This window comes from Saimiri boliviensis, chromosome 17, assembly GCF_048565385.1.
Source record: "Saimiri boliviensis isolate mSaiBol1 chromosome 17, mSaiBol1.pri, whole genome shotgun sequence".
NCBI classification, from domain to species: Eukaryota; Metazoa; Chordata; class Mammalia; order Primates; family Cebidae; genus Saimiri; species Saimiri boliviensis.
This window is the reverse complement of record NC_133465.1, coordinates 41,257,473-41,283,743: the sequence shown is the minus strand read 5'-3', so window position 1 is coordinate 41,283,743 and position 26,271 is coordinate 41,257,473. Positions and strand designations below refer to the sequence as shown.

The 26,271-nt window shown below is 52.2% G+C and overlaps 2 protein-coding genes and 1 long non-coding RNA gene across 5 annotated transcripts; 2 read left to right on the top strand and 1 right to left on the bottom strand.

Annotated features, from left to right (window-relative positions):
* The first annotated feature begins 351 nt into the window (after nt 1–351).
* On the top strand, nt 352–10,990 carry LOC120366850 (uncharacterized). 2 transcript variants are annotated; one of them, XR_005581378.2, is made up of 3 exons: nt 352–3,857; nt 6,612–6,724; nt 10,062–10,990. It is a non-coding gene; the product is annotated as an uncharacterized LOC120366850 (long non-coding RNA). The 2 variants fall into 2 exon arrangements; XR_012514639.1 differs by lacking the exon at nt 10,062–10,990 and adding an exon at nt 7,794–8,478.
* A 4,607-nt stretch (nt 10,991–15,597) lies between these two features.
* Nucleotides 15,598–25,829, top strand: SGCA (sarcoglycan alpha). 2 transcript variants are annotated; one of them, XM_003931263.3, is made up of 10 exons: nt 15,601–15,713; nt 16,954–17,073; nt 17,169–17,323; nt 17,557–17,629; nt 17,963–18,161; nt 18,681–18,843; nt 19,826–20,034; nt 20,323–20,349; nt 25,160–25,352; nt 25,615–25,829. In XM_003931263.3, the coding sequence occupies exons 1-9, from the start codon at nt 15,677–15,679 to the stop codon at nt 25,338–25,340; spliced, it is 1,164 nt and encodes a 387-aa protein (XP_003931312.1). In that variant the 5' UTR covers nt 15,601–15,676; the 3' UTR covers nt 25,341–25,352; nt 25,615–25,829. The 2 variants fall into 2 exon arrangements, with proteins under 2 accessions (XP_074244728.1, XP_003931312.1); XM_074388627.1 differs by lacking the exon at nt 18,681–18,843 and having other exon boundaries at nt 15,598–15,713; nt 19,807–20,034.
* On the bottom strand, nt 21,257–24,189 carry LOC120366845 (putative histone H1.9). The gene is given in 5 exon segments (XM_074389095.1): nt 21,257–21,724; nt 21,726–21,802; nt 21,987–22,011; nt 23,371–23,437; nt 24,185–24,189. Coding segments are annotated over 5 exon segments (642 nt in total).
* Nucleotides 25,830–26,271: the final 442 nt, after the last annotated feature.

Here is a 26,271-nt window from a genome sequence, read left to right as displayed (position 1 = left end):
CAGCGTGGCTGACCTTTCGATGCAGGGGAGAGGAGTGGTGAAGAAAGGAGGTGGACCCCGTCACCCAAGTAGCAGGGGATCCCCAAAACTGTCCTTTAGAAATCTGAAGCGGATGTCCTGTCGCCTGTCTACTCTGCACCCCAGGTTGGAAGAGAGCGGGTAGAACCCCAGTCTTCAGGCCCCTACCCTGGCACTCCTGCCTCTCAAACCGGAAGGAAGGGTTTTGGAGCAGGAATTCTAGAGGCCTGGGGCCAAAGTTTCCCCAGTGAGAACTCTAACTTGGGTCTCTGATTTAAAGGATCCTGGCCACTGGGTTCTGGTGGGGCGGGGGTGGGGGGTGGGGAGGGTGACAGTGACGTACACATCCCCTGTCCTGGCAGCCCAGAAAGCTGTTTGATGATCTCTGCACCCCTCGCCTACACAGCTAGGGTGCTGGGGCTGCCTGGGCCCTGGGTGTGAGGGTCCACCCTCTGGACAGGTCCAGGTGCGCTGCTTCAGTGCACACGACCCAGCAACTGGCGAACACAATGGGCCCTAGGACCCAGAGAACAACTCAGGCACAAAGCCTCTCCCCCACTCCCAGCTGCTTCCTGCATCTCAGGCCTTTCTGCGGCCTCTGCCTCCTCCCCCGCCCTCTTCCCCTCCATCCTCTTCCTCCTTTTCCCAATCTCCCACTCTCTCCCCTCTGGCCTGGAAGGGCTGGCAAAGGGAGCCCTCCTACCACTCCACTGCAGGGGTGTGTGTGGGTTTTGTGGGATATTAATGCGTTACCATGTGCAAAAGAGCTTAGAGTACAGCGTGGGGGATGGGGTGTGGGGAAGCTGCCTGGGAACCCTGATATTGGGAGGAGGAGGGGCCAGGAACGGCAGGACTGATCCTGAGCCTGGTGCTGAGGAGGGAAGATCTGGGTTCTGAGCTGGAACCAGAAATGACCCCAAACCTCAGGCTTTCCAAATGCCACCTGCATCATTACCCAGCTGCCCAGGAAACTTCCCTTCTTCAGTTTTGCACTTTGGGATGGGACAGGGTGAAGCAGCCTCCCCCATAACCCTTCTTAGAAGGCCTCTGTCAGAAGCAAGCTTTGGGACTCAGATTTCCAAGCTCCAGATTGGGTCTTGAAACTTCTTCCCCACAGGCCCTTCAAGCTCAATACAGAAGTCCAGAGAAGACAGAAATCTCACTCCGTTGGGGTTTGGAAGTTTGGGCAATGTCCTCAGAAGCTTTTGTGTGGATTGGAGGAGGGTGCAGGTCCCTGTGTTCTGCCCAGAATCTCCCACACCCATGGTGGTGTCATCTTAACTGGTCCCAGCCCAATGGTCTGTGCCCTGTGCCCACGCTTCTGGCCAGGTGGGGAGGCCCCCAGTTTCTGAGGGTGGAAGAAGGAGCTGAGACCCTGGGACCCCCAACATCTCTGGTAGCAGCTTGGAGCGAACTGGAATTATGGGGATGCTGTTGAGTTTCCCTTGTCCAAAGATTTCTGAATCTCTGGACAAACCCCTTTAACAAACCTCCAGGAGTTTTGGGCTGCAAGAGGGTAGAGCTAGCCAGAGCTTGGGCAACTGAGGCTAATGAGTGGGATTATTATTTCACGGACTCCTGGTTAGCAGAACAGCACGCCGGCCAGAATTCCCGAAGACGCTGTTATGGAGTGGTAAGTGCTTGAGCATCACTTGTTCTCTGGTGTCAGGCACCAAGCTGGCTGGCCTGTGAGATGGGTGAGGAATGGGATATCATTCCGTCCATCCCTCTCTGCCTGCCTAGAGCAGTCATCACACCTGATAGGAACAAGGAGGGTTTGGGAGTTACCATCCGAACTGACGGCTTTAAACCTAATTTTCATTCATAGGGCTGTCATCTTCACCTAATTCCTCCGGTTCAGCACCCCAGGATAATTTAACCACCCTTTCTCTTTCCTTTGTCCTAGGGGAAGAGACTTTGATGGCCAAGTTGCCTGGTGGACTGGATGGATGTTCCTTCCTTACCTTTGCCTTGGCATAGAGTGGTTGGCCTAGGAGCCAGGCTGCCAGGGTTCAAATCTTGGCTCCACTGCTTACTGGCTGTGTGACCTTGGACAAGTCACTTATCCTTCTCTGTGATCTGGGAGCATAAAAGAAGCCCCAGAAAGAGATGAGAGTGACTCAGACACAGAAGACAGGATCTGGGGAAGGAGATGCCTTTCTCAGCCCTTGCTAAAAAGGCTGGAGGCTGCAATAGGCAGAAATAATCCACCCCCAACTCTCCTCCTGGTAACCCCCGCCCCACAGCTTTCCCATACACCCCCAAATCTGATGAGGGCCCTTGGGAAGATGCTGTGTTAGGAATCTTCCCTGAGGCTTGCTAGTTTTAAACACCAGGTGTAACTGCAAAGATGGTGATGAAGGCTGGGAGAAGCCTGATGAGTGATAAGTCCTGAGCCCTCAGCGCCCTGGGCTCAGGCCCAGGCTGGGTGCCAAGGCTGGCTTCTCTTTCCAGCCCTGGGGCCTTGAGACTCAGCTTCTAAAAGCAGTTTTTCCTTAGCCATGGTTATCTAAGCAGAGGCTGGCCTAGACCCTGCACTTGGGTCCTTTTGTGGTGAGCCAGTGGTCCCCACCCAGCTGCTCTCCTTCATGGGTTATCCTCTGCCAGGGATTTGGGCTGGTTCTAGGATACTGGAAAGGTATGCTCATGTGTGTACACCTCAAATCCAGGATCTCAGTGTTGGAGGGGCCTTTACTGGCCCTTGGCTGACCTCTTCACAAGGAGAATGAAGAAAGCTGAGAAGTGACATACCTAGTTTGAGAGGAAACAGACCGGCTAGGGTTCATGAGGCTTGAATTGAGTCCTAGCTGCACTCATTTGCTGGATGACCATGGGCTAGTCGTGTCACCTCCCAAAGCCTGTTTCCTCAAAAAGCTCCACTTGACTGTCTGAGTGTCTCCTGAGCATGGATGACCCTAGGCATCCCTGACCTTGTCTGTGGAGCAGGGCAGAACACAGGCCTTGCAGCCTGACCACCTTTGTTAGAGTCCCCAGCTCGCCACTCCCTAGCTAAGGGACTTCAACAATTTCCTTCATCTGTAAGATGCAGATAATATACCAACTTCATAGAGTTGTTTTGAGGAATAAATGAGTACTCAATGCCTAAGGCACAGAAAGGGGGCTCAGTGTGTTGGGTGTTATTGATTGCAGGGTATCCATGCACGTGTGTGTGTGTGTGTGTGTGTGTGTGTGTGTGTGTGTGTGTATGAATGCTCGTGCCCCGGTAGGTATGGCTGAGAATGAACATCAGTCTTTGCATCTCACTCCCCATACTTGCTCTAGTGGCTCTTGGAAAGTTCAGATACATCTTAGAGACTGGGGAGGGAGACTCAGTAGGAGGAATCAGGGTGTGTGTGTGTGTGTGTGTGTGTGTGTGTGTGTGTGTGTGTGTTGGGGGGTGGGGGAAGGGATGGGACAGAGGAAAGATTTCTCCAAATCATCAGTTGCTTTAAAAGAAAGCCTATATTTAGCTGGTCTTAGAGGGCCTGTAAATATGTATTTTGCAAGGCAGACAGCCATAGCTGTGGGAGCGCCAGAGATATGCAGGGAGGTCAAAGAAAAAAAAATAATCAGAAAGATTAAGCAATATATTTTGTCATCAGCAGATTCAAAGAACTCTTTCTACTGCCTGCTCCCACTGCTAATAATACACATTTCTGTGTTTTGATGGTTCCTATGTTTCATCTGTTCTCTGGATCTTGTGCAGTGGGTGCCTGAGAAGGCGACTGGCTCTCAGAGACACCTTTTCCTGCCAGCCTTTTCCTCATCTGCCCTGGGTCAAGGGAAACAGCATCCTGCCATCTCCGTCCCCTGTGGCCTGCCAGGCTCTGCTGGCGAAGGTACAGCTTCCACAGCACCAGCTCGCAGGTTTCCCACACTCAGCCCCCAGCACTCGGGTGGCTTTGGGGGTGAGGTGTGGGGTGAGAAATCCTCCACTTCGGGGCATTACTACTTCAGAGACCTCTTCTTCCTACAAAAATGTTCATGAATTATTTTTGTTTTTTACTTTTACTTTTGAAAAGTTTCTTTAAAAGTAAGAGGCATTTGGCCAGGCACGGTGGCTCACCCCTGTAATCCCAGCACTTTGGGAGGCCGAGGTGGGCAGATCATGAGGTCAGGAGTTGGAGACCAGCCTGGCCAAAATGGTGAAACCCTGTCTCTACTAAAAATACAAAAATTAGCCGGGCATGGTGGCACATGCCTGTAGTCCCAGCTACTCGGAAGGCTGAGGCAGGAGAATTGCTTGAACCTAGGAGGTGGAGGTTGCAGTGAGCCAAGATCACTCCACTGCATTCCAGCTTGGGTGACAGAGTGAGACCTCATCTCAAAAAAAAAAAAAAAAAAAAAAGTAAGAGACATTAAAAGAATCATGTAACAGAATTTACAAAAGCTAGCCATGTACCATTTATGCTTTGGGTTTCTACATACAAAAGAGAATATTCTAACTTGAGTAAAGCCCCCTTTTCTTTCTCCCCAGTCCCATTGCCCACCTCCCTCCACATGCACAAATTTGGAATACAGCTTTTCTAGACCATAATTTTTGCATGACTAGATTTTAATTGTAGCAAACTAGAGATATGAAACTCACCATTTTATGTGTACAGGTCACTGGCATTAAGTACAATCACATTGTGCAGCCAGCACCACTATCCATCTCTGTAATTTTTTTTCATCTTCCAGAGCTGAAACTCCATGCCCATATAAGTCTGCATTCCCCCATTCTGCCTCCTGGGTTCAAGCAATTATCCTGCCTCAGCCTCCCGAGTAGCTGGGATTACAGGCCCACACCACCACACCAGGCTAATTTTGTATTTCTAGTAGGGATGGGGTTTCACCATTTTGGCCAGGCTGTTCTCAAACTCCTGACCTCAAGTGATCACCCGCCTCAGCCTCCCAAAGTGCTGTGATTACAGGCATGAGCCTAGAGATTACAGTGCCTATCCTAGAGTTATGTATTTTAAAAATTTATGTAACAGCCAGATACAGTGGCTCATGCCTGTAATCCCTGTACTTTGGGAGGGTGAGGCAGGAGGATCACTTGAGGCCAGGATTTCAAGCCTAGCCTGGGCAACATGGCAAGACCCCATCTCTACAAAAAATAAAAAATTAGGCTCGGTAAGCTGGCTTATGCCTGTAATCCCAGCACCTTGGGAGGCTAAAGGTGGGCAGATCACAAGATCAGGAGATCAAGACCATCCTGGCCAACATGGTGAAACCCAATACAAAAAAATTATCCAGGCGTGGTGGTGTATGCCTGTAGTCCCAGCTACTTGGGAGGCTGAGGCAGGAGAATCGTTTGAACCCAGGAAGAGAAGGTTGCAGTGAGCCGAGATGGTGTCACTGTATTCCAGCCTGGTAACAGAGCAAGACTCTGCCTCAAAAAAAAAAAAAAAAAAAAAAAAAAAAATTAGCCAGGTGTGGTGGTTCAGCTATAGTCTTGAATACTTGGGAGACTGAGGTAGGAGAATCACTTGAGCCCAGGAGTTCCAGGTTGCAGTGAGCTATGATTGTGCCACTGCACTCCAGCTGTGTGACAAAGCAAGACCCTGTCTCAGAAAAAAAAAAAAAAAAAATTATGCAATGGCCGTCATACTATGTGTACCATTTTCCCAGTCAACATGTTTTTCACAATGGAGCCACAATTATTCATTTGATTTGTTCAAATTAACTTCTGTTTATTATCACGCGAATAAGCCACAATATATTTATCAATTGGGTGTTTAGGTTGTTTCTATGTTTTGCTATTATTTTTTTTTAATTTATTTTGAGATAAAGTCTCACTGTCACCCAGGCTGGAGTACAGTGGCTCAATCTCGGCTCACTGCAACCTCTGCCTCCTGGGTTCAAATGATTCTCTTACCTCAGCTGCCTCCCGAGTAGCTGGGATTACAGGCACACGCCACTGTGCCCAGCTAACTTTTGTATTTTTAGCAGAGATGGGGTTTCACCATGTTGGCCAGGCTGGTCTCAAACTCCTGAGCTCAAGTGATCTGCCCGCCTTAGCCTCCCAAAGTGCTGGCATTACAAGCATGAGCCACCTCGCCTGGCCTGTTTTTCTATTATATAAACAGGGCTGCAGTGAACATGCTTGGACTTTTCTCTGAACCCATCATTAGAGCATATACTTAGAATTAGAAAGCTAGGATTGTTGTGCAGGAACACTTTGAAGTTGACTAGTACTGCCAAACTGCTCTCTGCAGCGGCTGAACCAATTGATCCTCTCACCACCAGCATTTGTACAAGACGTCCTGTTTCACCACATCCTTGCCAACTTTTGCTCTTGTTAGACTTATGTTTGCCAATCCGATGGGCATGAGGTGGTATTTCATTTGAAGCTGCATTCCCTGCCTCTGAGGTCGAGCATCTTACTAATGTCATTGGCCATGTGGGTTTCCTCTAGGCAAATCATTTACGTTCATATCCTTTGCTATCCTATTGTAGCTTTCAGTGCAAGTTACAGCAGAAAGCCCAACTCGAAGGGGTTTAAGCAAAAAGGAACATTTATTAGCTCACATAACAAGAAGTCCTGGGGGTGGTTAATTCAGAGGCCCTGCTGTGACATCAAACACCAGGTTCTTTTTGTCTTTTTGCAGCACCCTCTCATTGTGTTGGCTTGCCTCTTAGACGGGCCTCCTCAAGGTCCCGAGATGGCTGCCTCAGCTCCAAGTGTCTTGTGCAAATAACGTCCAGAGACAGAAGAAAGTGGGTAAGTGGATGCTTTCTGTTTTTTTTTTTTGTTTGTTTGTTTGTTTTTGGTTTTTTTTGAGGCGGAGTTTCATTCTTGTTGCCCAGGCTGGAGTGCAATGGCTCAATCTTGGCTCACCACAACCTCTGCCTCCTGGGTTCAAGTGATTCTTCTGCCTCAGCCTCCCTAGTAGCTGGGATTACAGGCACCCACCACCATGCCCAGTTAATTTTTTGTATTTTTAGTTGAGTTGGGGTTTCACTATGTTGGCTAGGCTGGTCTCAAAACTCCTGACCTCAGGCGATCCACCCAGCTCTGCCTCCCAAAGTGCTGGGATTACAGGTGTGAGTCACCGCATCACGCTGGATGTTTTCTTATTAGTCTCCTTATTACTCTCTTATTAGTCTCCTTCCCCTCCAAGAGACCTTCCAGAATTGCATAAACATCCACACCTAAGCCAATCATTGATCAGAAGAACTAAATTAACATGCTATATTTAGACCAATCACTTTTCAACTGATGGGGCTGAGGAAGGCCAAGCCTCCCCGAAAGCCCAAACCCGTGAATCAGAACAGGGTTCTGATTATCGAGGAAGAAGAGAAGGGATGCTATTTGGAGTGGCACACACAAAAAATCTGTCCTTACTACTTGACGAATGCCTTGAAAGAAAAAAAATAGGCCAGGCAGGGTGGCTCACACCTGTAATCTTGGCATTTTGGGAGGCCAAGGTGGGTGGATTGCTTGAGCCCAGGAGTTTGAGACCAGGCTGGGCAACATGATGAGACCCCATCTCTACCAAAAAAATATAATATATATAATATAATATATATATTATATATATATGTATGTGTGTGTATATACATATATATACAAATTAGGTGGGCATGGTGGTGTGTGCCTGTAGTCACAGCTACTTGGAGGCTGATGTGGGAGGATCACTTGAGCCTGGAGGGGCAGAGGTTGCAGTGAGCCAAGGCTGTGCCACTGAAGTCCAGCCTGGGCAACAGAGCGAGACCCTGTTTCAAAAAAGAAAAAAGAAGAAGAAATACAAATAAAACAAAAGTTCTGTCTTTTCCACATTGATTCCTAGGAGGGCTGTTTTGTTCTGTTTTGAGATGGAAGAGATGGAGTTTCGCTCTTGTTGCCCAGGCTGGAGTGTGAAGGCACAATCTCGGCTCACTGTAACCTCTGCCTCCCAGATTCAAGTGATTCTCCTGCCTCAGCCTCCCAGTTAGCTGGGATTACAGGCATGTGCCACCACAGCCGACTAATTTTGTAGATTCCTAGGAGGTCTTTATATTCTGAATGCTGACCCTTTATCTGTTGTATATGCTGTCACCATGGCCACCCAGGCTGCTCCTTGTCTCTTAGCTTTGTTTGTAATGTCATTTTCATGGTGGAGGGCTTTTGGGGGGTAATGTAATAAAAATCGGCTGATCTTTTTTGAGTTTGTCTCTTGTTTAAGAAATACTTTCTGAAGCTTGTAATCCCAGCACTTTGGGAGGCCGAGGCGGGTGGATCACGAGGTCGAGAGATCGAGACCATCCTGGTCAACATGGTGAAACCCCGTCTCTACTAAAAATACAAAAAATTAGCTGGGCATGGTGGCACGTGCCTGTAATCCCAGCTACTCAGGAGGCTGAGGCAGGAGAATTGCCTGAACCCGGGAGGTGGAGGTTGCGGTGAGCCGAGATCGCGCCATTGCACTCCAGCCTGGGTAACAAGAGCGAAACTCCGTCTCAAAAAAAAAAAAAAAAAAAAAAAAAAAAAAGAAATACTTTCTGGCCAGGCGCGGCGGCTCACGCCTATAATCCCAGCACTTTGGGAGGCCGAGGCGGGTGGATCACGAGGTCAAGAGATCAAGACCATCTTGGTCAACAAGGTGAAACCCCGTCTCTACTAAAAATACAAAAAAATTAGCCGGGCGTGGTGGTGCACGCCTGTAGTCCCGGCTACTCGGGAGGCTGAGGCAGGAGAATTGCTTGAACCCAGGAAGCGGAGGTTGTGGTGAGCCGAGATCGTGCCATTGCACTCCAGCCTGGGTAACAACAGTGAAACTCCGTCTCAAAAAAAAAAAAAAAAAAAAAAGAAAAGAAAAAGAAATACTTTCCTACCCTTAGGTCTCCTACATTTTCTCCTAATTTTTTTTTCATTTTCTCCTAATTATTTTAAAGTTCTGTTTTTCACTTTTAGGTCTTTAATCCATCTGAAATTCATATTTATGGATGGTGTGAAGATTTTTCATAGGAAAAGACAATTGTCACGTTTTATTGAATAGTCTATTCTCTCTCACCGAGTTGCAGTGCTGCCGCTATGATAAATCACATTCCCACAAATGCCTGGATCTGTTTCTGGGCACTCTGTTCTATTGATCCCTTTGTCTAGCCCGGCACCAATACCACATTGTTTTAATTATTGCTTTCAAAAAGGTCTTGGTATTTGTTAGGGCCAGGTCTCTTTCCTTATTCTTTTTCAGAATGGTCTACTTTTTTCTTGGGTCTTTGTTCTTCTCTATGAAGTTTAGAATTAGTTTGCCTAGCTCTGTGAAAAATCCTGTTGGGATATTTATTGGACCTGCAATAAATCAACAGATTAAGGTGGAGAGAATCATCTTTGTAACATTGAGGCATCTCATCCCTAACCTAATACTTCTCTATTGTTCTTCATTTGTTACTTTGTTTTTTTGTTTTTTTTGAGACAGAGTTTCACTGTTGCCCAGGCTGGAGTGCAGTGGCTCCATCTTGGCTCACTGTAACCTCCCCATCCTGGGTTCAAGCAATTCTCATGCCTCAGCCTCCTGCATAGCTGATTACAGGCGTACATAGCCTCTTGATTACAGGGGCCTGCCACCACACCAGGCTGATTTTTATTGTATTTTAGTAGAGACTCGTTTTCACTATGTTTCCCAGGCTGGTCTCGAACTCCTGAGCTCAGGCAATATGCCCATTTCGGCCTCCCAAAGTGCTAGGATTACAGGTGTGAGGCACCATGCCTGGCCATCTACTTATTACTATTATAGCCTATGTTTTTCTTCCTAAATATCTTGCAATGTATTTTCTAATTTTTTTCTGGGTTCTGTACAAATTTTAATTTATTTGTGAATGATTTTTTTGAAAAGAGACTATAATTTCTAATAAATTATTGCTAGTGCATAGAAACACTGCTGAATTTGTATTCTTATGATTTTCTGTAATTTGGATGTTGACCTTTGTCCAGCAGGACTTCACTTAATCACTCTAATAATATGCTCTTAGAATCTCTTGATTTTCTATATAAATAATCATGCCATCTACAGATGTCAGAGATTTTTGCCTCTTATTTTCCTAATACTTCTTTTTTTATTTTTTATTTGAGACAGAGGCTCGATCTGTCACCCAGGCTGAAGTGCAATGGTGCAATCTCAGCTCACTGCAACCTCTGCCTGTCGGGTTCACGCTATTCTCCTGCCTCATCTTCCTCAATAGCTGGGATTATAGGTCCCCACCACCGCGCCCGCCTAATCATTTTGAGTAGAGGCGGGGTTTCACCATGCTCGCCAGGTTGGTCTGGAATTCCTGATCTCAGCCGCCCACCTCCGCCTTCCAAATTGCTGGGATTACAGGAGTGAGCCAGCGGGCCCGGCCTTACTATCCTAATCCTTCTATCAGTGAACGGTGGCTTCTAAATCTGACCTCTCCCAGCTCTCGGGCTGGGCCTGTGGACTGACCCTGGGAAGCTATTACCTTGCACTGTCAGTTATAAATAAATAAAACACCCTTACTTTCTCCAGAGCTTTACAGTTTGCAAAGCACTTTCACTTCCATCATCTCATTTATCCTTCTTACCCCCACTTGATGGAGTGGGAGTGTCTGGGTGGAAACGGCTTAGGGTTCTGTGTCCAGAGATCCAGCTGTGCAGGCGTGGTGCCAAGGCACCTCAGACAGTCCCTCCTCTTCCTTCTTTCTCCGGTAAGCTAAACGTTTGGCCGGGAATGGTCCCTGGCATTCCAACTTATGTGTGATGGATTTGGGTCGTCAGAGGCTCAGGGAATGAACCCCGTTGAGCGCTGAAATCCACCGATAAAAAAAAAGGGGGGGGATTCCGGGTACATTAGGTCTCCAGGCTGGCATCCCAAAATGTCTGGGGGGATATGGAAATGTCCTTGGATGTCGGAGGCTTGATATAGATGGTGGGATGGGTGGAGGTCGGAGCGGGAAGAGATCATTATGTCCAGCTCCTGCCTCCGTGCCGGTTCTCCTCCCCTCGTAGATTAGAGCGTCTTCTGGATAGGGAAGGGGAGGACGAGATGGAGCTCGTGGCCTTGAGTTCCCTCCGGCGTCGCCCCCCGTAACTGCGGCGCCCCGCACGCACTGCTGACGCGCATCCCCAGCCTGGGGCGTTGCGAGGCGCTGCACAGCCAGCCCGCCCCCGACTCCCGCTCCGCCCCAACACCGCGCAGGCGCAAGACCGGGCTGGAGCCGGCGAGCGCGCCCTCTCGTGGCAGACTGGCCGAGTCGCAGTCTTTGTTGTTGCGCTGGAGGCGGTGAACGGGACGGGGGAGAAAGATGTGGGTGGAGTCTGGGAGGCAGATGCGAGAATCAGATCACAATGACGAGAAGCCCTTTCCTTTGTCCCTCACGGCAACGTATAGATGCGGATAAAGAAAACACGGCCTCAGACGTCAAGAGACTTAGAGACAGGTGCATAGAGACTGGAGCTGAATGAGACACACTGGACAACATTCATTCATTCTCTCGTTCATTCAGCAAACATTCACTGGGATGGGGAGATACGGGCACAAAGGACCAGAGGGCTTATATTTAGGCACTGGTGGGCAGAGGCGGGGCAGAAAGCTGGAGAGACGGATGCGGTTGTCAAAAAGGCAAGGACAGAGAACCGACTAGCTCAGGGCAGGGCTGGGCCACAGGAGTGAGGCAGAGGCCGGGGAAGTCCTGGCGGAGCCTGCAGCCCGTGGCATGGCGCGGGCACCAGCTGTGCGAGGCGGGGTGCGAGCCCCAGTCACCCAATCTGCAGGCCAACACCTGTGCCCCTCCAGCTCCTCCGACCCCTCCAGTTCCCCCAACTGACGCCCCAACTGGTGAGGGCCAAATGGAGAGCTAAAGATAGGCAATGTGAGCACCAGGTGGGACCCGATATGTGATAACCATGCATTCATCATTCTACTACCAACAAAAAGCCCAGACTGGCCAGAGTTTGGAGGATGCTGGGGAATCAGCTCTTTATTCTGAGACTGGTTAATACAGGAAGAGTCCAGCGTTTCTCCTGTCTTTCTTATGCCAACTTTCCCACTCAGTAACCAAATTGCAAGGGGCAGTTTGTCTATAATTATTCCAGCTAGTAAAGGAAGGAGTGATCAGAGTGATCAAATTTGAATATCACTATTTTGCACACACACACAAAAATAAAAAGCTGATGCAGAGGCACGGACACTGCTAAGACCACGGAAACGCATGATGTGCCTTCAAATGGAAGATCGTTGCCACCACCTGTGAAGTGGTCTCAACAAGGAAACTGAACGTAAACCTTATCAGGCCTCTAGATGCAACTACAATTAATAGGAGAAAACAGTGTACAGGAAATACAATGTATAGGAAGTATGGAGGTGGGAGGAACATGTTAAAAAAAAACACCATAGAGATGCAACAAGCAAAATCCAGAGGGCAGAAAAGTACAGAAGAAATGATCTGGCTCCTTCAAGGAAAGAGAGAGAGGAGGGAGGGAAGGAAGGGAAGAAATAAGAAAGGAAGGAAGGGAAAGAAGGATGAACCTCCTTTGGGAGGTCAAAGTAGGTGGATTACCTGAGGTCAGGAGATCAAGACCATCCTGACTAACATGGTGAAACCCTGTCTCTGCTAAAAATATAAAAACTAGCTGGATGTGGTGGCACGTGCCTGTAATCCCAGCTACTCAGGAGGCTGAGGCAGGAGAACTGCTTGAACTCGGGAGGCGGAGGTTGCAGCGAGCCGAGATTGCGCCACTGCACTCCAGCCTCGGTGACAGAGTGAGACTCCATCTTTAAAAAAAGAAAAGGCCGGGCGCGGTGGCTCAAGCCTGTAATCCCAGCACTTTGGGAGGCCGAGGCGGGTGGATCACGAGGTCGAGAGTTCGAGACCATCCTGGTCGACATGGTGAAATCCCGTCTCTACTAAAAATACAAAAAATTAGCTGGGCATGGTGGTGCATGCCTGTAATCCCAGCTACTCAGGAGGCTGAGGCAGGAGAATTGCCTGAACCCAGGAGGCGGAGGTTGCGGTGAGCCGAGATCACGCCATTGCACTCCAGCCTGGGTAACGAGCGAAACTGTCTCAAAAAAAAAAAAAAAGAAAAAAGAAAAAAGAAAAAGAAAAGAATAAAGAGCCCTATCAATCTTCAATCAGTTGCAATGTGTGTACCTTCTTTGTATCCTGATTGGAACAAGTACACCGTAAATATATACACACACACACACACACACATATATATATATATATATATATATATATATGAGAAATTGGAAATTTGAACATTAGAAGTTTGATTTTAAGGAATTTTATTGATGATGTTAATAACTGAACATGTCGTGTGATTACATTAAAAATAATTATTATTTAAAGGCACATACTGAAATATTGATGGATGAAATTAATTGGGAGGGGTATCGATGAAACTAGATTGGCCATGAGTTGATAATTGTTGAAGTTGAGTGACAGATTCATGGGGGCTTGTTATAGTATGCTGTAAATTTTTCAAACTAAGTTTAAAGACCCTGTGACCCCCCCCTTTCCACCCGTAGGCCCAATGGACAGAGGGTGCTGTGTGTTACAAGCGGCAGTTTGCAATCCAGACAACTATGAGTGGGAAGGTCCTCTGAGGACCGAGGGGCCTGGGGAGCCTTTCTGGGGACTTTCTGGCTTGTGGCACAGTCCCTGGCACCCCTGAGTTGGGCAGGGAGGATCAGAGGGGGAAGTGGCTGCAGCTTTTCATTAAGGAAGGCTGGCCTCTGTGGGCCTGGTGACACTGGAGCCAGGCACTGCTACCTTAAGACAGCTGAGTGGGTGGCTCCAAAAATAGCCAGGGGATAGCAGGGGGCAGGGGGAGAGTCACATGGAGAAGCTCAGGGGTGAGGCTGGGCAGGTGCCCGGGTGCTGGCGCTTCTGCCTGCTCCCCCAGAGCCCTCGGACTCTCCCTCTGCCTCCAGAGTTTTCCTTCCTCCCTCCCTCTGTCTCTGAGAAGGCAAATGCCCAGGTGATGCTGGAACAAATACTGCCTTACCTGAGGGGATGCTGACTCTTGGAATTTGGTGGCTCCCCAGGGATGAGCAGGTCAGTCAGGTGGAGAGAGAGAGGAAGGGACAAGGACTGAGTACGTGCCTACCAGTCACCCCATCTGCAGGCCAACATCTGTGCCCTTAGGTGGGACCCAAGCCGTCCTTGCCTGGGTCTTTTGTTGTCATCTTGAATGCTCACACAGGCACCAAGGGTTTGGGAACCCTGGCAGCCATAGGTCCCTGCCCCCTTCTCAGGGCACCTGGGGAGAGAAGGAAGCCCCGCCCCATCACCCCTGGACTGAGATCCTTTGGCAGAGGCAGGAAGGAAGGGAAGGCAGGGCGGGGCAAGTGCTTTGGCCACTGTCATTGACTGAGTCAGGCACTGGGCTAAGCCTTCTGCATGCATTCAACTTCTCAGCAACGTGGCCTTGGGGAAGGTATACACCCCTGTGCCTCCGTTTGATCATCTGTTAAATGAATGGGTACAGTACTCATACCTGCCTCACTGGACTGCTGAGGGCGTGGAATGAGGTAATATACTTAGACATATGTTAAGACCTTCAGCACAGCAGCCGGCAGGGCTAGCTGGTATTACCCACTGGCAGGTGACCCCCACGTGGGCAGAGGTTTGCTTGTCTCTGCAGCTTCCATGCCTGATGCCTAGCAGGTGCTCCGTAAATAGATGCTGCATTCATTACTCTGTGGATTCCTCATCATGACGCCAAGAGGCAAGCACTCTTCTTCCCAGCTTATAGTTGCGGAAATGGGCTAGAGGGCAAATGGCACACTCAAGGCTGCATCCCCAGCAAGTGGCCAAGGTGGGACTCATGCCCACCTCCAGGCCTCTCAGCCTGTGCGCTGAGCCCTGACTCCACAGGCCAGAGAGGGCACCTCCTCCACTCACCTGTCTCCACCTGTTTGGTCATGCCCAGGCTTGCCATCTTGCTAGACCTCCACACTGAATTTCTTGGACTAGGGATAAGGGCTGGGTGGATGGCACCGACTGCTGTTAAGGAAGCTGTCACCAGCCAGCTTCACCTACTGGTTGCCAGGCCCTGTGCCAGGCCCCAGGATACAAACGTGACAAGACCCTAGTCTTCAAGGAGCTTGGGGCATCCGTTCTAGCCCACAGTGCAGTGTGGTGGGTTGTGCCCAGGAAAGCACGCAGGGGCTAAGGGCACACCCAGCCTGGCCCGGCAGAAGAAAGGAGCTCAGACAGCCTTCAGAAAGGAGAGGACATCTGTGCAGTCTGGAAAGGTGATGGAAGTTTTCTGCTTGGATGAAGGTGGGAAGGGAAATCCAGGCAGAGGGAACAGCCTGGCGACGGCATGCAGAATTGAGAGTCTGCCAAGCTAGGCAGGGGCAGAGTGGGCAGGGCAGGGGCCTGGGGTCAGGAGCGGGGGGCAGAGGGTGGGATTCTAGACCAGCTGGCCAGGTTCAGTAAGGCAGGAAAGCCACCAGCTGGGATGAGCTAGAAACTCAGGGGCCATGAGGGCCGTTAGAATTTTAAGGGAGGATGGAGGTGGTTGGTTGGTGGCTTAGAAAACACTGTGGCCACCGGAGGGGACGATTGGAGGGACGGTGAGTGTGCGGAGGGTGTCCATCCCAGATTTGGTGCCTGCTCTGGGGGGAGGGCAGGCTGAAGCTGGGACCCAGCTGCCCGAGCCACCTCCCTCTGTCCCTCCCTCCTCTCCACCCTGCCCCTGTCTCTGTCACTCACCGGGCCCATGGCTGTGGCACTCATCTGGACTCCGCTTCTCATGGGTAAGTTAGGGCCTTGTTCAGGGGGGAAGCCTGGGATGAGGGGTGGATTTAGGGGTGGTGAGATGGAGGTATGGAGGGCCCGCAGAAAAGGGGTCTGGGTTGGGTGACGCAGGAGCCAGAAGGGCTTTGGGGGGCTAATGCCACCGCCCGCTGGGATCCAGGGAATGGGGCTGGGAGCTGGGCTCTGGGAAGAGGGGGCCAGGAGCTCTGAAGGCTGGAGGTGTCCTAGGGCCGGGGTGGGCCTGACAGCAAAGGCCTAGAGGATCGTGGGCCCTTTAAAGAGCTGGCTGGGCCAGGGCTTCTAAGCCCAGGCTAAATTTGGCCCTGGGAGGGAGGGTGGAGCTGGCAGCCCCGTCCTCAGCTCCTGTCCTGGGCTTAGGGTTCCTTTTGCTCAGCTGCTATGGCCTCTAGAGCAGGGCATCTTCTTCCTTGGATTTTAGGGGAGGAAGGTGGGGACGTCGAGTCCCAGAACGCTGCCCTTCCTCCTCAGAGTGGCGGCTCCTGTAGGCTCCTGCCCCCTTTTCCTCTCCTCTGGGTTCTTGGGCATTTAGCATGGGATTCTTTCCCAAGTGCCCTACACACACACACACACACACACACACACACACACACACACTTCCCAGCCAAACATCAGTCCCTGCTCACTGCACCATTAACAGGGGCCTGAAACAAGGAGTGGAAAGGTTGCAGGAAAGGCTCCGTGAACCCCAAATGGATGAAAGTCTGGGTGTTGTCACCAATTAAAACGTCTATCACAGCTGGGTGCAGTGGTTCACGCCTGTCATCCCAGCACGTTGGGAGGCTGAGGTGGGTGGATCACGAGGTCAAGTGTTCGAGACCAGCCAGACCAACATGGTGAAACCTCGTCTCTACTAAAAATACAAAAGTTAGCCGGGTGTGGAGGTGCACACCTGTAGTCCCAGGTACTCAGCAGGTTGAGGCAGGAGAATCGCTTGAACCCGGGAGGCGGAGGTTGCAGTGAACCGAGATCGCGACACTTCACTCCAACCTGGGTAATAGAGTAAGACTCCACCTCAAAAAAAAATAAAAAACCAAACACCATCTAGCACAACCAGGGCCTGCTCCCCGGCCCCACACCGCCATCCCTTCCTGGGAGGTGGCAAAGGAAGTGCTTCTCTTGGTCCCATAGGGGCTCCAAGGACTTGGTGGGGAAGGGAGCTCATCCCCTTCCCAGAACTGAGGCTGACCTGTGTTTTTGGGACTTGTGGGGTGCCCGCAGGTCTCCTGGCAGGTCTGGGGGGCACCAAGGCCCAGCAGAACACGCTACACCCACTTGTGGGCCGTGTCTTTGTGCACACCTTGGACCATGAGGCGTTCCTGAGTCTTCCTGAGCACGATGGTGAGTGGCCTGACAAGCACCCAGGCGGGCAAGCTGGGGTGTGCTCCGCAGGGCTCCTGCTGTGACTCTAAATCCCCTCTCCTGGCTTTCACCAGCTGTCCCACCCACTGTCCGCATCACCTACCACGCCCACCTCCAGGGACACCCAGACCTGCCTCGGTGGCTCCGCTACACCCAGCGCAGCCCCCACCATCCTGGCTTCCTCTACGGCTCTGCCACCTCAGAAGATCGTGGGCGCCAGGTCATTGAGGTACTGTCAGGGACCGTGAGACAGTCACAGGAGCGGCCAGCGTGGCCTCCTAGGAGCAGCCCTTCCAGTCCGGATTGGGCTGGGCGTTCCTTCACAGTCATGCATACAATTTACATACCTCTAATTTGGTATCTGAGTCCCCTCCTGCCGGCCCTCCCCCTTCGCCCCCCCGCACCCCGCTGTGCCATGTTTCTCATCTAACATACCTCTCAGGTGTCTTTCCCATCCCCCAGGTCACAGCCTACAATCGAGACAGCTTTGACACCACTCAGCAGAGGCTGGTGCTGGAGATTGGGGACCCGGAAGGTACCTCTAGCTGGGCCCCATCCCTTCCCCACCAACGCCAGCCTTGGGGGAAGGGGAGGGGGCTGTGGATGGGAGAGGCTCGGAGAGGAGTGGAGCAGGGCATTCTGGAAAGTGGGGACAAGGTTTTAGGGAATGGGCATTGGACTGGGATGCCAGGCTCTGGGGTTCTGTTACCAGCTGTGTTGCAGAGACTATGGAGCCTTGGGTCGTTGGGGTCGTGATGGATGGGGCATTGAGGGTCCTGAAGGGGTTTGTGGGGAGGAGCTTCAGGGAAGCTTTGGGGGACAGAGCTGGGGCAGGGTGCAGCCTGAGGTGTCCGCCTGGCCTTCCCAGGCCCCCTGCTGCCATACCAAGCCGAGTTCCTGGTACGCAGCCACGATGTGGAGGAGGTGCTGCCCTCAACACCTGCTAGCCGCTTCCTCTCGGCCTTGGGGGGACTCTGGGAGCCCGGAGAGCTTCAGCTGCTCAACATCACTTCTGCCTTGGACCGTGGGGGTCGTGTCCCCCTTCCCATTGAGGGCCAAAGAGAAGGGTAGGTGTGCAACCCAAGAGGACTTCCTCGAAGGGGAGGATGCGGCTTGTGGCAGGCATAGAACAAGGGTCTCCCTAATTTCCAGGTGGGGCTCTACCATGCCCATCTCCACTTCCCAGCTTCACACCACTGTCCACTCGCCTCTGGCTACACCTGCATCTTCTTGTCCTTCCGGAACGCAGACCCTAGTTACCCTGAACTCTGTGCTTCCTGGTGCCTCATGAGGACCTACCAGATCCATCCATTAAAGGACATTCCTTGAGGGGGAGAGTAGGGGCCCCTAGAAAAATGGGGTGCTCTGTGTACTCTCCCCATGACCTCAGATCTCTGGGACGACTGCGACTCCTGCCAGACCCCAGCTGCGCCATGTTCTTCTCTTAATCCTCCCTCCCAGCTGTCTCCCTGATCCCAGTCCCAGGTCATTGCCTACAATCAGGACAGTTTCAACCACCCCTGGCTAAGTGGTGCCTGGTGCTCCCTGCCCCCACTCTGCTGACAGTGACTTCTATCTGGTCCCAGGGTGTACATCAAGGTGGGTTCTGCCTCACCTTTCTCTACTTGCCTGAAGATGGTGGCATCCCCTGACAGCCACGCCCGCTGTGCCCAGGGCCAGCCTCCACTTCTGTCTTGCTACGATACCTTGGCACCCCACTTCCGCATTGACTGGTGCAATGTGACCCTGGTGAGGAGGGACTCTGGGTCCAGGGGTGGGGCAGGGCATGGCCCCATCACAGTCCACCTTCCCTCCCTCTGTGCTGCTTCCTGCCTCTGTCTCTCTGATTGCTCTAGTCCCATTTCTTTCTCTGACGCTCTCAATATTGCCCTGAGGCACACACACACACACACACACGCACGAACGCACGCACACGCGCACACACACACGCGCACGCGCAAGTTCTACCTTTCCCCACAAGGGGGCGACAGAGCCCGCAATCCACACGTGGGATCTCCAACTCCTGGGCTCCACACCTGCCCAGCCCAAGAGTTGTATTACAGTGCGGTTCCGAAACCCTTTCCCCACCAAGGGCCTCTGCGTGACAGCTGTCTGCTTTTCTCTAAGGTGCCACCTAGCAAACCTACTTACAACAAGGACCTGATAGCTCTTCACATTGTAAACCAAAGATGCTCACGACAGCTCTTTGGATACTGAGCTGAGGTTCTCGGGAATCTCACTGCTGGTGTAGTCGGTTCCTGTGAATTGGCCGACAGAGCAGGAACTCATTCAGGGTCCACAGCCAGGGACTGGTGATTGACAACATTCTTCAGCACTTGTTCTGTGCTTGGCACTGTCCCATCAACCTATTTTATGCTCTCCAGGAGACAGGTGCTACTATTATCTTTCTGACTTTACAGGTGATGAAACTGAGGCACAGAGGCAACCATCCTAGCTAAGGACTTGTCTGAGTCTGGATTCAAACCCAGGCGGCCAGGCACTAGAGCCGTGTGCTAACCAGTGCACTGTCCTGCCTCTGCTGGACATTGTATCTCCCGCCTCCTAGTCCTGGCTTGTCCTGCTAGGTCACAGGAACTGGGGAAGGCAGGCAGGAGGAAACCCTGTGGCTGCATGAGGTCATAGGAGGATGGCCCAGAACCCCTGCCCTGTTCCTAGGGGCCTCTGTGTCCAGCTAGCCACTTCCTGTGTCAGCCCTGAGCTCTCTGTGCAGGTGGACAAGTCAGTGCCAGAGCCTGCAGATGAGGTGCCCACCCTGGGCGATGGCATCCTGGAGCACGACCCGTTCTTCTGCCCACCCACGGAGGCCCCAGACCGTGACTTCTTGGTGGATGCTCTGGTCACCCTCCTGGTGCCCCTGCTGGTGGCCCTGCTTCTCACCTTGCTGCTGGCCTACGTCATGTGCTGCCGGCGGGAGGGGCGGTGAGTGTGGGAATGAGGGCAGGGGGCACCTGCCAGTGTGTGCCCCCATGGGACTCCCAGTGGTGCTTGTGCTGTGTGGGACCCAGGCACTCTGGGAATGGGGTTCTCAGGCACAAAAGGAGTGCAGGGTCCCCTTCTAGGCAACTTGGGGCTTGAGATCTGCCTGGCCTGGCACCAGGAGGGCGTTGTGGATGATTACACACAGACCTCCACACACACAACGGTGCCCTGGGGCACCTTGGCGTGAAGCCCAGAGCTGGGCTAACCCTCTCCTTCACTTTTCCACAGGCTGAAGAGAGACCTGGCCACCTCTGAGTGAGTAGGGGAAAGCTGGGGGTGGGATGGGAGCCCACCTAGACAGTTGTTGGACACCCCCCCCAACTTCTGCCATGAACAGCAGAGAAAAATAAATCACTCTGGGGTGAGGCTCACCCCTACCCTTGACCTCTGAGCTCTAGCCCTGGGCTGGCTGGATGCTGGGCCTGATCTTTCCTGACTCTGCCTTATTATTTGCTGGTGTCCATGGAAGAATCTCTTGTGAGCCAGGTGTGGTGGCTCATGCCTGTAATCCCAGCACTTTGGGAGGCTGAGGTGGGAGGGTCGCTTGAGCCCAGGAGTTTGAGGCCAGCCTGGGCAACACAGTGAAACCCCATCTCAAAAACAACAAAAAAAAGTTTAAATTAGCCAGGTGTGGTGGCGTATGCCTGTAGTCCCAGCTACTTGGGAGACTGAGATAGGAGGATCACTTGAGCCTGGGAGGTTGAGGCGGCAGTGAGCGGTCATTGTGCCACTGCACTCCAGCCTGGGCAACAGAGTTACTCTTTCCCCCTAAAAAGAAGAGCCTGTTGTGCCACAGGGGAATGGGACCTGCTGCGTGAGAAGCAACTTAAGAGTCAGACACGTGGGGTCCAGGCCGCGCTCTGCCACACAGTCCCCGTCACCCTTCTTTCTTCCACCTACAAGATCACGCGGCTGGACTAGCTGGTTTCTATGAATGCTTCCAATTCCGCTAGCCCTTCCCAAATCCTTTCTCTTATTTTGCCCAGGTTTCCGCTACTCATGGCCTTACCCCTCCTCCGTGCCCCCAGCCCTCTTCCTCTCCCACTCCCCCGAACCCCAGAATCCGGGAAGCAGATTTGAAGTAAGTTAGGCTCCTTTTATTCCCACTGCACTGAGCCTGTGGTGGGCTTGGCGCCCCTGACTGCTTGCCTGGCCTGCCTCGTTAATTGCGGTGGCATTTAGCCACCCTTCGAACCCCCTTGACAAGCCGCTTGTGCCCCTGTTTGGAGCCCAGTAGTGACCTGCGCCGACCAAGGTAGCGCTGCCCAGAGCGGGACTGCCTGGAGAGGTGCTGCCCGGAGCGCCGCCTCCGCTGTCGTCGTCTCTTGACCTTGAGCTTGGGCTTGGAGGCCTGTTTTGTGCCCAGCCTGAAGGATCCTGAAGCCCCCTTGCCGGTCACCTGCTTGAGCATGCCCTTGTCCACCAGCCCCTTGAGCACACGCTTGAAGTGACAAGCATTTCGGGCCATGTCGTAGCCCGTGGTGGCAAGAGCCTTCTTCAGGGTGGCCAGGGACACACACTTGCAGGTCCCCTTGTCTGCCACAGCCCTCAGGATCACCTTGGACATGCTGGGCTTCTGGCAGGATTTGGGACAGCGGTGCTGCCCGGTTGCTCTCTCGCTAGGGGCCGCTGACATGCTGGCTTGCTGGCTTCCACCCGTGGCAGTATTTGCCAGGGACAGCGGCAGAGTGTCTGTTTGCATCTCTCCCTGGGGTAGGTGAAGGGTCTTGGGTGTAAGGACCTCCAGGGTGGCTGGTAGTCTCCACTGGGCTGCTCCTTGAAGGATGGCTGAGGTGTGTCCCAGTTCCTGGTCCCCTCTGAGGCTTCCGCTTGGGCTCCAGCCCCCGCCTTCCCCTGGGTGGCCAGAGAGAGGACCAAGGGTGCTCACTTACGGTTGGCCTCTACAGACTTGTGCTCCTGGTGCAGGGGGTGGTGAGGTTATCTCTGTGGTGACCTCAGGGGGACATTGTGAGGTCACCAGAATTCTGTGTGGGTCACAGAGGCCCCATTGCTTCCTCCAGGGAGGAGTGGACAGGAGATGCCAGATGGCGGAGGCATGTAACATGCCAGGTGTCCTGGGGAGGAGGGCTGCTGTGTGTGCCAGACGCTGCGCCTCCACGGCGCATGCACACATCCATGTGTGTGCACATGCCTGCGCTAATTTTATTTTTTTAAAAATTTTGAGAGAGAGGGTCTCACTTTGTCACCCAAGCTGGAGTACAGTGGCATGATTGAACTCCTAGGCTCAAGCAATCCTCCCACCTCAGCTTCCTGAGTAGCTGGGACTACACACGTGCGCCACTGCGCCTGGCCTGGCCCCCAGTTTTAAAGCCACCATTTTGACCCTACCATCTTGACTCACTGGATTTTTGAGCCTCTGGCTTGAGAAATACAAGCTTTGCAGGCATCAGGATTATACCAACATTTATGAATTTTTACGGGAATATATTTTCTAGAGTGAAGAGATGTAATTCCTTGATCTGCACCAAGTTGACTTAACTCCTCTAGCAACTTTGTATAGAAAGCAGCTAAAAGATTTTGCTTTCATTTTCTGTTTTCATTTTTATAGAAGTTTTCCCCATGGGGATCAGTGATTTTTCATGAACGTTTCATAAGGAAGATTTTATTCCTCATTTTTTTTGGACTGTGCAAATTTAATCAGTAACATCTACTGCCATCGGGGATATGCTCTCATGACCAGTATTTCCTCCACGTCCAGCCTCCCCGGGTCAACTTTATGGCTCTGATGTTGTCAGAAAAATCTGCTGCCTCTGTCAATTTGAAATCAATAACCAATTTCACTATGTGCAATATTAGCCTTGGCTGGTTTGGATTTTGTGTTGGTATATTTCTACAAAATCCAATTTTTCCCTTGTTCAATATCTGCCATTTTTCAGATTATCTACAAGTTATGATTCTGCTGCCTGCTTTTCTCCTAGATCAGAGTTCAGCGGTCAAAGAGTCCTACAGGCCCCATGAGCCTCTCGCGGGGATCTGTGTGCCAGAGGCAGGGCTTTCGGGACTGTGTGTTGGTGGTGGAGTGGGTGTGGGTGAGACCTGGGCCACGTGTGTGTGCGCGCATGCGGGTGCCTGAGGGTGCAGGCGTGCCTGCTGTTTGTCTGCCTAAGTGCTGATGTGGAAGGACGTGGGGAAGCCACTGCAGGGTCTGGCTTCTGCTCTTGCTCTAGAAAAAACATCCCCGGCACATTTTTCCACCTGTGTGTTGCCAGAGTAATGAGGCCCAGATGTGGGGCTGGGAATAAGGAGGGGCCTCACCTGACCGGCTGCCTCCTTCTCGGCATCCACCCGCCAGTTGCTCTCTTTTCCCTCAGTCTCCCCTTGCCTGGGAATAGAAAATTGTGTTTCGGTCGACTCAGCTCACCAAATTCCAGACTCAAAAGCTCATCTTGACCCTCCCCTAGCCTTAGATGGTGACTCCACCTCTTCCTGCTGGCCAGACAGGACTCGGTCCCACTCCCCACAGGAGGAGCATGGCTCACTCAGCAGGAAGCTAGGTCTTTGTCTTTTCTGTAGTCTAAACTGTCAGGTTCTAGCTGGAGTCCGTGTCCACTAACTGGGACCTGAACATAGGTAGGGATCACTTTTCCTCCCTCATCTGATCAGTAATGAAGCGGCGAGCGGGGTTGCTTCAGCCCCACCTGGGGCCCCAGCTTCTCCAAGAAAACCAGTTCTTGGCTGGGTGCAGTGGCTCGTGCCTGTAATCCCAGCACTCTGGGAGGCAGAGGCAGGAGGGTCCCTTGAGGCCAGAAGTTCAAGACGAGCATAGGCAACAGAGTAAGATACCTGTCCCTACAAAACAGTTTTAAAACTTAGCCAAGCATGGTGGCTTGCACCTATAGTCTCAGCTACTCAGGAGGCTGAGGCAGGAGGATCACTTGAGCCCAGGAGGGGGAGGCTGCTTCAGCTATGATTATGCCACTGCACTGAAGCTAGGCGACAGACTGAGACCCCATCTCTTAAAAGTAAATAAATAACATAACATAATATAAAGTTCAGCAAACACTGGGTCCTGGAAGAATATGCTCCCCATGGATGTCTAGTCATGTGTCCATATCCTGTGAGTGCTTACCACATGGTAGGCACGATTCTAATCACTGAGCCACATTTTCTCTTTTAATCTTAACAGCAATCCTAGGAGGTAGGTGTTTTTTCTTTTCTGAGACGAGTCTCACTCTGCCACCCAGGCTGGAGTGCAGTGGTGCGATATTGGCTCACTGAAACCTCTGCCTCCCGAATTCAAGAGATTCTCCTGCCTTAGGCTCCCAAGTAGCTGGGACTACCCGCATGTGCTACCACGCACAGCTGATTTTTTTTGTATGTTTAGTAGAGACGGGTTTCATCATGTTGGTCAGGCTGGTCTTGAACTCCTGGCCTCAAGTGATCTACCTGCCTCGGCCTCCCAAAGTGCTGGGATTACAGGTGTGAGCCGCGCCTAGCCTGGAGGTAGGTGTTATGATTTCCGTTTGACAGTTGAGCAAACTAAGGCATGGAGTGGTTAAGCAACTTGCCCAAGATAGAGCCTTGAACCCAGGCTGTCTACACCCACAGCCCATGTCTCCACTACTGGGCACTGAGCAGGCACCATAGAGCTTTCTTTTTTTTTTTTTTTGAGACAGTCTCACTCTGTCACCTACTCCTGAGTGTAGTGGCACAGTCTCGGCTCACCGCAACCTCCGCCTCCCAGGTTCAAGTGATTCTTCTGCCTCAGCCTCCTGAGTAGCTGGGATTACAGGCGCCCACACCACGAGTGGCTAATTTTTATTTTTATTTTTGGAGAAACAGGGTTTCACCATGTTGGCCAGGCTGGTCTCCAACTCCTGACCTCCAGTGATCTGCCTGCCTCGACCTCCCAAAGTGCTGGGATTACAGGCCCGAGCCACTGCGCCCGGCCCCATCGCGCTGTTTGTTTTCTACCCCTGCACCCTGTGTTTGAGTCTCTTCCCCATAAGTGGTGGGAGGACTGCAGGGTGGCTAAGAGGCAGCGCCAGGCTGTGCGCGGGGCAGCTGACTCCCAGAGCTGACGACTCCCCACCCGTTCCTCCAGCATCCAGATGGTCCACCACTGCACCATCCACGGGAACACAGAGGAGCTGCGGCAGATGGCGGCCAGCCGCGAGGTGCCCCGGCCGCTCTCCACCCTGCCCATGTTCAATGTGCGCACGGGTGAGCGACTGCCTCCCCGAGTGGACAGCGCCCAGGTGCCCCTTATTCTGGACCAGCACTGAGGGCCCGGCCAGGTGGGTCTGGTGGGCGATGCCAGCTTTATTTCTGGGAAGAAGATGACCTCCATCACAAGGCTGGGGCAAATGGTGGGGTCTGGGGGAGGTCAGGGGAAGAGGCACGTAGACTTGCCTGCCCCTCTGAGGCAGCTGCTGGGGATGCCCACCAGTGCCAGGGCTATGCCCCCAATGCCAAGCACTCGGGGTTGGTGGGTCAGGATGGGGAGGGCAGGAGAACCGGCGTCTGGTCCTCTCAGCCCTCCACTCTCTCTTCCCATAGTGGTTCCAGGTCCAGCCCTGGCTTCATCCTCCCTTCTCGGTCCATTTGGCAAGCGGCACATCCCACCTGCCGATTCTGGCTTCTGGCCCACCTGGAACCCACCTGGAACAAGCAGGGAGCTGGGGTGGGGCAGGGCGAGAGTGTGTGGAGTAAGGACATTCAGAATAAATGCCTGCTGCTCGGCTCACATATTGTTGCCGGCAGCCTCCCGCGTCCTCACTGCCTCTGTTTCCCTTTGTGCTTTCTGGGAGGCCCTGCAGGCAGGCAGCACGTGCCAGCCTCTGCCCTTTGCACCCTAGGCATTTTATTGTTTTCTCGAATTCTCAGGAAGAAAGAGGAAAGGATCTACTATCTGCAGCCCTTCCATGAACCTGGTAGCGAGGGATGCCTGGATCATTAATCCCCATTTCATAGACAAGGAAACAGAGACCAAGGGAGAGCCAGTGACTTACCGAAGGTTACAGAGCAAGCGAGTGGCAAAGCTTGGATTTGACCCTGGCATGTCTGCTTCCACTCTGCCTTCTGTAGGGTTGGGAGGTTCTAGAACAGGAAATCCAGGCCCTTATCTGCAGATTTCCTTGGCGCCTCAAGATCCCCTGGAGGGAGAGTTCCTCTGTCTGCTGTGTTTGAAGAGAAGCCAATCTAGATATGCAGAGA

Coding starts and splice junctions, on each gene's coding strand:
- SGCA (XM_003931263.3), top strand. CDS start 15,677: ATGGCTGTGGCACTCATCTGGACTCCGCTTCTCATGG. Junction 17,630..17,962: donor GGAGATTGGGGACCCGGAAG/GTACCTCTAGCT, acceptor TGGCCTTCCCAG/GCCCCCTGCTGCCATACCAA. Junction 20,035..20,322: donor TGCTGCCGGCGGGAGGGGCG/GTGAGTGTGGGA, acceptor ACTTTTCCACAG/GCTGAAGAGAGACCTGGCCA.